General features: G+C 50.1%; 1 protein-coding gene across 1 annotated transcript in view; it reads right to left on the reverse strand.

Annotated features, from left to right (window-relative positions):
• The window catches only part of PLCB1 (phospholipase C beta 1), a 1010585-nt gene that overhangs the window by 321582 nt on the left and 675033 nt on the right, over positions 1–13970 (reverse strand). Inside the window, exon 11 of the mRNA XM_077282634.1 lies at positions 11698–11855. Coding sequence (XP_077138749.1) covers positions 11698–11855 — 158 coding nt within the window. The remainder of the gene's footprint in view (positions 1–11697; positions 11856–13970) is intronic.

Here is a 13970-nt window from a genome sequence, read left to right on the forward strand (position 1 = left end):
AAAGCCGTTAGTACTTTTCTGCTTATCTTTATCAGTCAACCAAGATGAAGAAGGCAGGGAGTAAGGCACGTGGGCGTGGGCGCGGAACAGGGAGAGGACGTGGGGATTCTGTGCCTGCTGCGGGCACCGGTGACTCATCAGCACCCACTTTCAGCAGGGAACAGTCGTTCATGCGCAGCTTTGTCGGAGAGCGCCGCACATCGCTGCTGCGTGAAGACCAAATTGAAGCCGTTGTTGGATGGATGGCAGCTAATGCATCGACTTCAATTAGTGCCACATCCTCTCAGACACAGAGCACTGGAGAGCACCCACCTGTTTCTTCACCACCTGCCAAATTGCCCAGGCAGACAGAGAGCCCAGGACAGGAGCCGTCTCTACTTCTGTTCTCTGAATCTCTTGGCTTGGAAACAGGGGGCCAGCCAAGCAGCATTGGAGAAATGGAAGAAGAGGCAGGGTGCAATGATGCCCAACCGCTTTTTCTCTCTTCCTCTGAAGAGGCAGGTGGGCCAGTGCCTCCGGTCACCACATCGCAGGACGCATCCGCTGATGACACTCAGGTGCCACTTTCTGGTGCGTGCTCTGCTGCTGAGACTACCCAGGAGGAGCAGTTGGTGGCAGAGGGTAGTGTAGATGATGAGGTCCTTGACCCATCTTGGCGTGAGGGACAGGAAGGTGGTGGGAGCAGCTCTGAGGAAGAGATTCCCCGAACGGGCCAAAGAGGCAGAGGGAGGGGGAAGACTGCGGATCCTGCAGCCTCCGCTTTGGCACCCGTTCAGAGCATGTCTCTTCCAAAAGCCAAAAAGGGCGCTCCCAAGACTTGCAGTGCATGGTCCTTTTTTGACACAGTTGCAGATGACATTTGCTATGTCAAATGCAAGGTGTGTCATCACAAAGTTAAAAGAGGTCGAAATGTCAGCAACCTCAATACCTCCAACATGTGGAAACATGTGCGCACCAGGCACGCGGCGGAGTTCGAAAAACAGCAGCAGCTACCATCTCTTCAGCTCGTGTTGCCTCTTCCTCCAGCTCACACGCAGCTGGTTCGGCTTCCTCCCAGGATCGCCGTGGAAGAACCTCTGGCCCTGTTGTCCAGAGACCCACTGTAATTCCACCCGCAGCACCACCTTCCCAGTCATCCACACACTCCCAGCCCAGTCTACAGCCATCGATAGTACAGGCATGGGAGAAAAGGCGGCCTTTCTCGTCAAACCACCCACGAGCACAGGCTCTGACTGCAGGCATTGCCAAACTTCTGTCACTGGAAATGCTGTCATTCAGGCTGGTGGAGACTGACAGCTTCCGTGACTTGATGTCATTGGCAGTCCCACAGTACAATGTGCCCTTTTACTTCAGCAGGCAAGCTGTCCCTGCCCTGCACAAGCATGTGGAGGGACACATAAAACACGCGCTACTGAACGCCGTCAGTAGCAAGGTCCACCTCACCACCGATGCGTGGACCAGTCAACATGGACAGGGGCGATACCTTTCCCTCACTGCCCATTGGGTTAATGTTGTTGAGCCGGGTACAGATCGTGCGAGTGGCGCAGGACGTGTCCTGCCCACTCCAAGGATTGCAGGAATCCATTCTGTACGCATTGACTCCTCCTCTTACACCAGTTCCTCAGAATCATCGCTGCAGGAGCCGTCACAGTCCACCTCCACATGGACCCGTGATGAACGTTTACCTGTTATGACCGACATGAGCACAGCTGTGGCCAAACGTCAACAGGCCGTCTTGAAATTAATTTCTTTGGGGAATCGAAGCCACACAGCGCAGGAGCTCTGGAATGCCATCAAGCAGGAGAGCGATGTGTGGTTTGTGGCAGCAAATCTCCAGCCAGGCATGGTAGTGTGTGATAATGGCCGAAATCTGGTGGCAGCTCTGGGCCTCGGCAACCTCACTCACATCCCATGTCTGGCACATGTGCTCAATTTGGTTGTGCAGAGTTTTATGAGGGACTATCCGGATCTTGATGCACTGCTGCACAAGGTCCGCCTAGAGTGTGCTCACTTGCGGCGTTCCAGCACGGCAAAATCGCGCATTGCGGCTCTGCAGCGCCGACACCGCCTGCCGGAACATCGCATCATATGTGACCTACCTACCAGGTGGAATTCCACGTTACATATGTTGGAGCGGTTGTGTGAGCAGCAGCAAGCTGTAATGGAGTACCAGCTGCATCAGGCGCAAAGAAGTCGCACTCCGTGCCGTTCAGACTTCACAACCACAGAGTGGGCCACTATGAAGGACGTCTGCCAGGTTTTGCGTCCCTTCGATTATTCCACGCGGATGGCGAGTGCAGATGATGCACTAGTCAGCATGACTGTCCCCCTTATCTGCCTGCTTGAAAAATCACTGCAAGTGCTAAGGGATGATGTTGTGGAAGAGGTGGAGGATGAGGATTCACCATTTCCATCATCTTCTGGACAGTCAGCGCCACGTGGTTCCTCACAAACGCGTAGGCAGGGGACAGTTTGTGAGGAGGATGAGGAGGAGTCAATGGAGGAGGAAGACATCCGTCCAGAGGAGGGAGTTACACAATTGTCCAGTACTCAGTGTGTACAGCGAGGGTGGGGTGATGACGAGCGGGCAGAGATCACGCCTCCAGCAGGGGACAGCGTTTCTTGGGCAGTTGGCAGTCTGCAGCACATGGTGGATTACATGCTGCAGTGCCTGAGAAACGACCGCCGCATCGCCCACATTCTCAACATGTCTGATTATTGGGTGTTCACCCTCCTCGATCCTCGCTACCGGGACAACGTAGAAAGCCTCATCACACCGTTGAACCGGGAGCGAAAAATGCGGGAGTACCAAGACACACTGGTGAATTCCATCATCTTCTCCAGTCCAACTGAGAGAAGTGCTGCTAGTGCATTACAAAGCAGCTCAGTGCGTCCAGGCAGTGGAGGAAGCTCTGCACAAAGAGGGAGCAGAAGCAGTGCCTTTGCCAAAGGCAAGACCAGTATGGCCCAACTGTGGAACAGTTTTGTGTGCCCGCCACAAAATTCTACACCATCACAGACGGCTCCAGTCAGGAGGCAACGGTTCCGTCAGATGGTGACAGACTACATGTCTTGCCCTCTTGCTGTACTCCCAGACGGCTCTTCCCCTTTCAAGTTTTGGGTCTCAAAGCTGGATACATGGCCAGAGCCAAGCCAGTATGCATTGGAGGTGCTGGCTTGCCCTGCGGCTAGTGTATTATCGGAACGCGTCTTTAGTGCTGCAGGTGGTGTACTAACTGACCGTCGCATGCGACTGTCCTCTGATAACGTTGACCGGCTTACTTTCCTGAAAATGAACAAGGCCTGGATCTCGCAGGAATTTGCCACTCCTCTTCCTGATTAAATAATTAGGTGACTTTCTACAGTATCCAGGTCTCCTGTTGTGTTCATCTTTCTACCACCTGAACTTAAAATCCTGGGCTCCAACACCGCCAGTTGAGGCTCAGAAGTGCCGTCTGCACAGTCAAAACATACGACCCAGTGTTATTGGGTTTCAGTAACGTCAGCTGATCCCCAGCTGTGTAGCCGGCAATGTGTCCTGCGACCGCCACGCTGACACAACAACTTAAATGTAAGGGAACCTGTCCCCCCCCCCCCAAGGCCTTTTGTTACTGAAAAAGCCACTTGTGCAGCAGTAATGCTGCACAAGGAAAAGGTAGCTATTTTTGTTTAGCTCCTTGCACACGCAGAACTTAACACTTATAAAATGTGTCCACTGATACCGTAAAACCGTCCCGGAGGTGGGACTTTCCTTCGTAATGTGACGCAGCACAGCCGTCATTCTTACCCCCCCCCCCCCGGCGAACTGCGCCGGCTCCTCAGCGTTGTTTGATTCTGTCTCGAAGCCTGCGCTGTTATGTTATCCCTTGGTCAGACACACTTAGCGCTGCCCCTCTTCTGACATCATTTGGTGTCAGGCTGACTGCGCCTGTGCGGCCGCGCTGGCCGAGATCCCGCCTCGCAGTGTCTTCTGATTTAATCACACTGCGGGCCTGGGATCCATGGGCATGCGCAGTGCATATCTTCACCTCCGCCTCTCACTCATCTCCCTTCGCCTTCTTCAGACTGTGCGCCGTCAGCTGATCCCTAATAGCATGCCACGGCCGTGACACCGCACAGTCTGAAGAAGCCGGAGGGAGGGGAGTGAGAGGCGAGGATATGCACTGCGCATGGCCACGGATCCCAGGCCCGCGGTGGGATTACATTAGATGACACTGCGAGGCGGGCTCTCGGCCAGCGCGTCCGCACAGGCGCAGCCAGACTGACACCAAATGATGTCAGAAGATGGGCAGCGCTAAGTGTGCCTGGCCAAGGGATAACATAACAGCGCAGGCTCCGGGACGGAATCAAACAACGCTGAGGAGCCGACGCACGGCGCCAAGGGGGTAGGAATGACGGCTGTGCTGCGTCACATTACAAAGGAAAGTCCCACCTCCGGGACGGTCTCACGGTATCAGGGGACACATTTTTTAAGTGTTTAGTTCTGTGTTTGCAAGGAGCATAATGAAAAGAGCAACCTTTTCCTTTTGCATCCTTTTTGCTACACAAGCTGGCTGTTTCAGCTACAAACGCCTTGGGGGGGTTAAAGGTTCCCTTTCGACTTTCTCCAATCAGGCTTCGGCCTACACTGTGTTCCTCTGCTCCTCCTGCTGTCCCTGGGCTCCAACAACGCTAGTTGCTGTCCAGAAGTGCTGTCCGCACAGTCAACAGTCGCTCCTCTGTTATTGGGGTTCAGTAACTTCAGCTGTTCCCCAGCTGTGTGTGTGGCAATCCCTCCTCTCTCCTCCACCTCCTCCTCCTTCTGTCCCTGGGCTCCAACACCGCTAGTTGTTGTCTGGAAGTGCTGTCCGTACAGTCAACAGTCGCTCCTCTGTTATTGGGGTTCAGTAACGTCAGCTGTTCCCCAGTTGTGTGTGTGTGGCAATCCCTCCTCTCTCCTCCACCTCCTCCTCCTTCTGTCCCTGGGCTCCAACACCGCTAGTTGTTGCCTGGTAGTTCTGTCCGCACAGTCAACAGTCGCTCCTCTGTTATTGGGGTTCAGTAACGTCAGCTGTTCCCCAGCTGTGTGTGTGGCAATCCCTCCTCTCTCCTCCACCTCCTCCTCCTTCTGTCCCTGGGCTCCAACACCGCTAGTTGTTGTCTGGAAGTGCTGTCCGCACAGTCAACAGTCGCTCCTCTGTTATTGAGGTTCAGTAACGTCAGCTGTTCCCCAGCTGTGTGTGTGGCAATCCCTCCTCTCTCCTCCACCTCCTCCTCCTTCTGTCCCTGGGCTCCAACACCGCTAGTTGTTGTCTGGAAGTGCTGTCCGCACAGTCAACAGTCGCTCCTCTGTTATTGGGGTCCAGTAACGTCAGCTGTTCCCCAGCTGTGTGTGTGGCAATCCCTCCTCTCTCCTCCACCTCCTCCTCCTGCTGTCCCTGGGCTCCAACACCGCTAGTTGTTGTCTGGAAGTGCTGTCCGCACAGAGCCAAACACCTTGCCAATGTGTTAGTGGGGTTCAGTAATGCCTGCTGCTCCCCTGCTGTGTATACGGCAACGTGTCATGCGACCGCCACGCAGGCACAACAACTTAAATTTAAGGGAACCTGTCCCCCCCCCAGGCGTTTCTTACTGAAAGAGCCACCTTGTGCAGCAGTAATGATGCAAAAGGAAAAAGTGCCTCTTTTCGTGGTGCTCCTTGCACATGCTGAACCTAACACTTATGAAATGTGTCCCCTCCCACCGTTAAACCGTCCAGTAGGTGGAACTTTCCTTCGTAATGTGACGCAGCACAGCCGTCATTCTTACCCACTTGGCGCCGTGCGCCGCCTCCTCAGCGTTGTTTGAATCTGTCCCGGAGCCTGCGCTGTTATGTTAGCCCTTGGACATGCACACTTAGCGCTGCCCGTCTTCTGACATTATTTTGGTGTCAGGCTGGCTGCGCCTGTGCGGCCACGCTGGCCGAGATCCCGCCTCGCAGTGTCTTCTGATTTAATCCCACTGCGGGCCTGTGATCCATGGACATGCACAGTGCATATCTTAACATCCGCCTCTCACTCATCTCCCTACGCCTTCTTCAGACTGTGCAACGTCAGCTGATCCCTAATAGCATGCCACGGCCGTGACGCCGCACAGTCTGAAGAAGCCGTAGGGAGGGGAGTGAGAGGCGAGGATATGCACTGCTCATGCCCATGGATCACAGGTCCGCAGAGTGATTACATTAGATGACACAGCGAGGCAGGATCTTGGCCAGCGCGGCCGCACAGGCGCAGCCAGCCTGACACCAAATGATGTCAGAAGACGGGCAGCGCAAAATGTGTGCATGGCCAAGGGCTAACATACCAGCGCAGGCTCCGGGACAGATTCAAACAACGCTGAGGAGGCGGCGCACGGCGCCAAGGGGGTAAGAATGACGGCTGTGCTGCGTCACATTACGAAGGAAAGTTCCACCTACCGGACGGTTGAACGGTGGGAGGGGACACATTTCAGAAGTGTCAAGTACAGCGTTTGCAAGGACCATAATTAAAAGAGCTAAGTTTACCTTTTCCAGCATTAGTGCTGTACAAGATGGCTCTTTCAGCTACAAACGCCTTGGGGGGGGGTTAATGGTTCCCTTTCAACTTGCTCCACTGCAGGTTTCGGCCTACACTCTGCTCCTCCTGCTGACCCTGGGCTCTAACACCGCCAGTTGGCGCCCGGGAGTGCTAGCTGCACCGAGAAAAACACCCGCCACTCTGTCAGTGGGGTTCAGCACCGCCAGCTGTTCCCCTGCTGTGTAGCCGGCAACGTGTCCTGCAAAAGCCACGCAGACACAAAGCTGCCACCAGTGCAGGCTTCGGCCTACACTCTGCTCCCTCTCCTCCTGCTGATCCTGGGCTCTAACACCGCCAGTTGGCGCCCTGTACTGCTAGCTGCACAGAGAAAAACACCAGCCAATGTGTCAGTGGGGTTCAGCACCGCCAGCTGTTCCCCTGCTGTGTAGCCGGCAACGTGTCCTGCAACAGCCACGCAGACACAACAGACCTACAAATGCCTCCAGTGCAGGCTTCGGCCTACACTCTGCTCCCCCTGCTGACCCTTTGCTCCAACACCGCTAGTTGGGGCTCTAGGAAGACAAGCTTGAATAGATCCCCATCCAGGTTCCAGCACCGTCAGCTGGTTCCGGGCAGAGCCTTTGGCTTAGGTGCCTCCTTCTGGGTATCCGAGTTCCACCAACGTCAGGTGGTCCTTGGTAGTGCTTTCAGGCATGGGTACCTCCTGCTTAGTAACCGGGTTCCAGTAACGTCAGCTGGTCCTCGGTAGTTCCATTGGCTCTTGGACCTTCGGCTACCCATCCGGGTTCCAGTACCGTCAGCTGGTTCTCGGCAGTGTCTTTTACTCTTGTGCCTTCTGCTCCCCATCCTGGTTCCAGTACCGTCAGCTGGTTCCGGGCAGAGCCTTTGGCTTAGGTGCCTCCTTCTGGGTATCCGAGTTCCACCAACGTCAGGTGGTCCTTGGTAGTGCTTTCAGGCACGGGTACCTCCTGCTTAGTAACCGGGTTCCAGTAACGTCAGCTGGTCCTCGGTAGTTCCATTGGCTCTTGGACCTTCGGCTACCCGTCCAGGTTCCAGTACCGTCAGCTGGTTCTCGGCAGTGTCTTTTGCTCTTGTACCTTCTGCTCCCCATCCTGGTTCCAGTACCGTCAGCTGGTTCCGGGCAGAGCCTTTGGCTTAGGTGCCTCCCTCTGGGTATCCGAGTTCCACCAACGTCAGGTGGTCCTTGGTAGTGCTTTCAGGCACGGGTACCTCCTGCTTAGTAACCGGGTTCCAGTAACGTCAGCTGGTCCTCAGTAGTTCCATTGGCTCTTGGACCTTCGGGTAGCCATCCGAGTTCCAGTTCCATCAGCTGTTTCTCAGCATTTTCTCAGCCTTCTTGTACCTTCTGCTACATTTCCAAGTTCAAGACCCTAAAGACGACGACCCGGAAGACCACCCCTAAGATGACGACGACACCAGAGACGACAACCACTGAGATGACGACGACCCTGGAGACGATGACCCTGAAGACCACCCCGATGACGACGACCCCGGAGACGACGACCCTGGAGACGACGACGACCTGGAAGACCGAGAAGCAGAAGAACAAGAGGCTGCAGAACAAAGAGCAGAAGAACATTAAGCATAAGACTAAATATCAGAGCAAAAGATATTATCTAAATTATAAGCAGAAGAAGACTAAGCAATGTATGGGGGTGAGTCCGTTCCTCCTCGTGGTGCCCCTGGATAAAGCCTGATGCTGCAGGCCAAACTGAACGCGGACAAATGTAACTTTTTTGTGACAGGCAGAACGGAAGGTGTAATCTTCAAACTTTTATAGATAACAACTACGGGAATGCCTGACACAAATAAGAATATGATGAAGAAGTAGAATATGAAGAAGATAATAGTAAAATAAAAAGAATATGAACAATGTAACAAAAAAAATAATAGGTAGAAGATGAAGAAGAAGATGAATAAGGTGAAGAAGTTGATGTCAAAGAAGCTGATGATGAGGATAATGGAGAAGAAAGTGTGGGAGAAGTAAAAAAGAAGGTGAAGGGCGTGGAAGTAGTGAAACATCAATATCTGACAAAAAAAAAAAAAAATTAACATAGTCAAAATCTTTCTAATGCCGAACCTCATAAAAAAAAAAAAAATCCTGCTATTCTATTTGATTGGGCTAAACCTCTGTGCCTTTAATATCTCCGCCACCTCCCCCAATACATCCTACATTATTCTTAGTTGTTTTCCTTCATGTAGAATGAACCTACAAGGAAAGAAAGGGTTTATTTTAATTCCGATATTTTCGTCCCATTGACTTGCATTGGGATCGGGTATCGATATCGGATTAGATCCGACGGTTGACGGTATCGGCCGATACTTTCCGATACCGATACTTTCCGATATCGGAAGGTATTGCTCAACACTACTCAGGAAAAAAGCAGACAACCCTTGATGAAATCCTCTGTCCATACATGGAATTAGGACTTATGTTCATCATAGAACAGGGATCCTGCTTGGGATCTCCCACTATGAGCTAGAACAAATAGCCATTCTGTATGAGCGGCTATTATTCTGGTAGACTCACATTGTCTTTGGATTACAAGGATGGCCATTCATCTGAAGTCTGCCATGTAATTCTGCAGAAATCAGCTGTTTTAGAGGGTGCTGGGGGCAGGGACGATCAGCCGGTAGCCCAGGACTGTAGTTTGACTAGGACTGAGGACAGAGACATCTTTAACTATGTGTTTGTTTTCCAACTAGACATCCCTAAATTCAAGTGTGAATGCAAGACACATCCGCATTATCAATATATTAATTTTATCATTTGTCTTTGCACACTATTAAGACATGTTGAATGTTGATTTGCCATTTCTCACCATTCTTGTATTATCCGTTCCTAATTAAAAGTAATTGGCTTTGTAGACACTTGTGTTAGGGAATGTCAATACCTCTTCAGCGGAGTTACCGCGGACAATTAGGACCTGAGCTATGGAGGGGTCTGTCTCATCAGATGTATAGAAAAACCAGCAGTGGCTTTAAGTACTTTAACGCAGCAGAGTGGTTGGATATGTCAGGTAAAGAATATACCGCATTTTTCGGATTATAAGATGCACTTTTGTTCCCCAAAATTTTTGGGGAAAGTGGGGGGTGCGTCTTATAATCCGAATCTGTGTGCTGTGCTGTAGAGGAGGGGGAGCAGCTCTGGAGTGGTGTCAGGGGGCTGGCTGCAGGCTGCAGAGACAGCAGGAGGTCCTGTGCTCCCGCTCATTAGCCTCATGTAATATTCACTGCACCTGCTGTCCATCACCTCGGTGCTGAACCTGTGCTGAGTTGATTCACAGGGGAGCAGCGAATATTACATGTGCCTGCATCTCCCCCCCTCCCATCATGGATATGGCCCCCCGGTCACTCTTATATGCCTCCATGTGCTGCTGGCAGGCACATGCTTACCCCCCCCATGCTGCTGGCAGGCACATGATAAAATAACAAACACTTAACTCACCTTCTGATGATGGCTCCGTGCTCACAACTCCTCAGTTGCGCTTCCTGTGTCTGTGCTGACATCCGATCATGTGATCGGCACAGCACAGTGATGACATCACTCTGTGCCCAGGTCACATGATCTCATGTCTGGGAAACAGGAAGCACAACCGAGGAGCTGGAAGCACAGAGCCATCATCAGAAGGTAAGTTAAGTGTCTGGTATTTTATCATGTGACTGCCAGCAGCACAAGGGGCATGTGTCTGCCAGCAGCACGGGGGGCATGTGTCTGCCAGCAGCACGAGGGGGTATGTGTCAACCAGCAGCACAGGGGGCATGTGTCTGCCAGCAGCACGGGGGGCATGTGTCTGCCAGCAGCACAGGGGGGCATGTGTCTGCCAGCAGCACAGGGGGGAATGTATCTGCCAGCAGCACAGGGGGCATGTATCTGCCAGCAGCACAGGGGGCATATGTATGCCAGCAGCACAGGGGGGGGCATGCGTCTGCCAGCAGCACAGGGGGATGTGTCTGCCAGCAGCCAGGGGGGTGTGTGTCTGCCAGCAGCACGGGGGGGCATGTGTCTGCCAGCAGCACAGGGGGGGCATGTGTCTGCCAGCAGCACAGGAGGGGCACAGGGGGGCATGTGTCTGCCAGCAATACAGGGGGGGGACATGTGTCTGCCAGCAGTACAGGGGAAAGCATCTGTCTGCCAGCAGTACAGGGGGGGCATGTGTCTGCCAGCAGCACGGGGGGCATGTGTCTGCCAGCAGCACTGGGGGGCATATAGTGACCGGGGGGGCTGTACCTGTCAGCAGCACAGGGGGGCATATTGTGACCGGGGGGCATGTGTCTGCCAGCACAGAGGGGCATATAGTGACCAGGGGGGCATGTGCCTGACAGCAGCACAGGGGGGCATGTGCCAGCACAAGGATGGGGGTTATATAGATACCAGGATGTGGGACATATGATTTGTAAGACGGACACTGGCATTATAAGACAGACCCCTATTTAACATTAAAAAAAAAAATTCACTTTTTCTTCACCAAATTTGGGGGTGCGTCTTATAATCAGGTGCGTCTTATAAAGCGAAAAATACGGGTACACAAATGCCACCTTACTGACTCTAAAAAGTCATAAAGACAATACTATTAGATTCATTTTAGATTAATTTTACTCTGCTGCTAATTTAAGGGGTTGTCCACTTTCTCAGTGGATAAAAATATGTTTTAAAAGGCTCATTATGAATAATAACCTAAGAAAAGAATAAAATAAGAAAAGAAGTGATGCTCTCCTCGACAACTCTCTGCAGTTCCTGTTCTGGCGCTTCCCTGGTCCCTGCCGATAGTCACTTCTTGGTTCAGTCTCGATACAAATAAAGTGGCAGGAAATATCTGTTCAGTAAATCATTGCCTTCCATTTTCCACCTCAGCCAGTGCTAGATGGGATTTCTGGTGTATCGAGGCAGGACCAGAAAGCAGAGACAAGTGGGGACCAGGTACCTGCCAGAAGTGGAGTTGCAGTAGATTGCGAGAGATCATTTATTTACTTCATATTAGTCTGAGCCTTAGTAATAATAATAATTTTAATCTGCTAGGAAACCCCCCCAATCCAGCTGGAGTACGATCATCAATACAAGATGGAACTTTATCAGACATGATAACATTTACCACTATTATATTCTTTATGAAATATTCTCTTTCCAAAAGGAGTCTTGTACCTTGAAAGATATCTCCGTGGTCATGGTGAATCCATGTGTGATCACCGGCTCTTCCTCTGCGGTTCGTCCCTTCCAACAGTCCAATTCTACACAGCGGCATCCGGCTAACAGCACTTGCCGATACATCTCGACCGAGGAGTTACCGGCCAGCTGCCCCGCTGAAATAGAAATCAATAACAGTGTAATTATTTTATGTGATAATATTTTCTGAAAATGTTTAATTCCTTATCTCAGGCATACAAAGGTACCGTATATCTGGCTCACTAAGGCACACTAGGAAAGTGCGTTATGTGTAAATTTCTCATGTAATAAGTGCACATTATTAATTAACTTACTATATAACAAAATCCTACTAATGGAAGAAATGTGTTCTGGCCAATAAGTCACAAATGTTATGTTTTTTATTTATTATGCTTTTTTTATACAGCACTATCATATTCCGCAGCGCTTTACATACATTATCTGCACTGTCCCCATTGGGGCTCACAATCTAATTTCCCTATCATTATGTCTTTGGAATGTGGGAGAGAACCAGAGAACCTAGAGGAAACCCAACAGGGAGAACATACAAACAGCTTGCAGATGTTGTCCTTGGTGGGATTTGAACCCAGAACCCCAGCGCTACAAGGCTGCAGTGCTAACCACTGACCCACCGATATACATGAACAGTTCCAACAATGCCCATAAGGGATGGCATTTAAGTGGACCTGTCACCAGATCAAAAATTCCCAATTTTTGCTCCTATTCTAATCCTGCTACTCCCCTTAGCATTCATTGTCTATGTTTCTTTTAATTTTTTAGTGAAACTTTTTATGGTCTTTCCAAGGTGGATTGGCTCACAGGTTTCTCTAGGGGTGCATATTTAAGATGTTCTGCATAATTACCCTGTGAGCAATGTCTCCTTGGTAAAGACCATAAAATTAGAACGAAATATAAAAGATATATATAGGAATAAAATAATAATTACAATCTGGGCACCTACTGGTCCTGTTTAATGAAGCCTTCAATAGCAAACTGGCAGATACAGTTAATGTAGTAAGGGTTAAAGGGAACCTGTCATGTCCCCAAACACTATAAACCTGCATATCTTATTTAATCTGGTGGTTAATAGATTTCTAAAGCCGTGTGGCCGCCACACTGAAAGCCTGCCTACCAGGAGGAAGGGAACTTTTATAATCCCAGGAGCTGCCGGCTTTCAGTCATAGAGGCGCGGCTTCAGTCACTGCTCATTACATAGGGAGCGGTATAAGGGATCTATTCATTAATGTATTCAATTTTTAAAGTTAAATCTCTTGACGGGTCCGCTGTACACATCTGTCAATATGTAATCAACTCCATTATAGTGTGTCGCAAATAACGATATGGCTACATAAACTCACTGTATTGCCATTAGTGTGCATTCAAATGCTTGAGTAAGCGTGTTTGGCATTTTTTGGACCCCCCATAGAAGTGAATGGACAGAGACATGCAACGCACAGCCTCCTCTCCATTCAAAGAGACTCTCCTTAGAGGAGAGAAAAAAGGTCTGATTATTCTGATCAAACTCTGGTTAAACTCTAATCAGTTTTTCTCAGATGTGGAGAGAAAAAAAAAAGGTTCTCTACCTTCTCCAATCTGTCTGTCTGTGAAAATCAAACCGCAAACGGATGTCATCAGGGCACAGTCCAATTTTTTTTGTGGACTCAGACCTTCATTGCCGATTTGCATCCAACACTCGGATCTAAATTAGACATGGCTCCGATTTTTTCAGCAGATCACTTGCTCCAAGGATAAAAATCGGACATGTGCATACATAGCCCTATAGAACACCATATTTATGAGTGGTATCCAAGAAAACCTGTCTTGTGTAAAAATCATCCTTCAAAATGCATGTTCTCCTACCACTACAAATTATATTTTTTTCTATAAAAACATGTTTTTAAAGCTACAAAACAAAAAAAATACATTTTTGGTATTGACATATCCATACCTACCAGTAATATAAAATAAACATATTCTTTCTAACACCTTGTAAACCTTGTGAATCGCAAAATGGTGCCATTAAGACTACAACTGGCTGCACAAATAAACGCGTCTTCAAGCAGCCAAGCCAAAAAGAATATAAAAAAGCTATAACTCATTGAACACAGCAATGAAAGAAAAAAAAAGCTTAGCTCTATCTGTTCTTAAGGGGTTAATTTACCAAATTATTTCCACAATTCTCATCATCCAAATTCTTAAAATAGGATTAGACATGCAGAAAGGATCTGTGCACATTTTAGTAAAATAGCAAA

The sequence above is a fragment of the Ranitomeya variabilis genome, chromosome 2, assembly GCF_051348905.1.
Source record: "Ranitomeya variabilis isolate aRanVar5 chromosome 2, aRanVar5.hap1, whole genome shotgun sequence".
Classification (NCBI taxonomy): Eukaryota; Metazoa; Chordata; class Amphibia; order Anura; family Dendrobatidae; genus Ranitomeya; species Ranitomeya variabilis.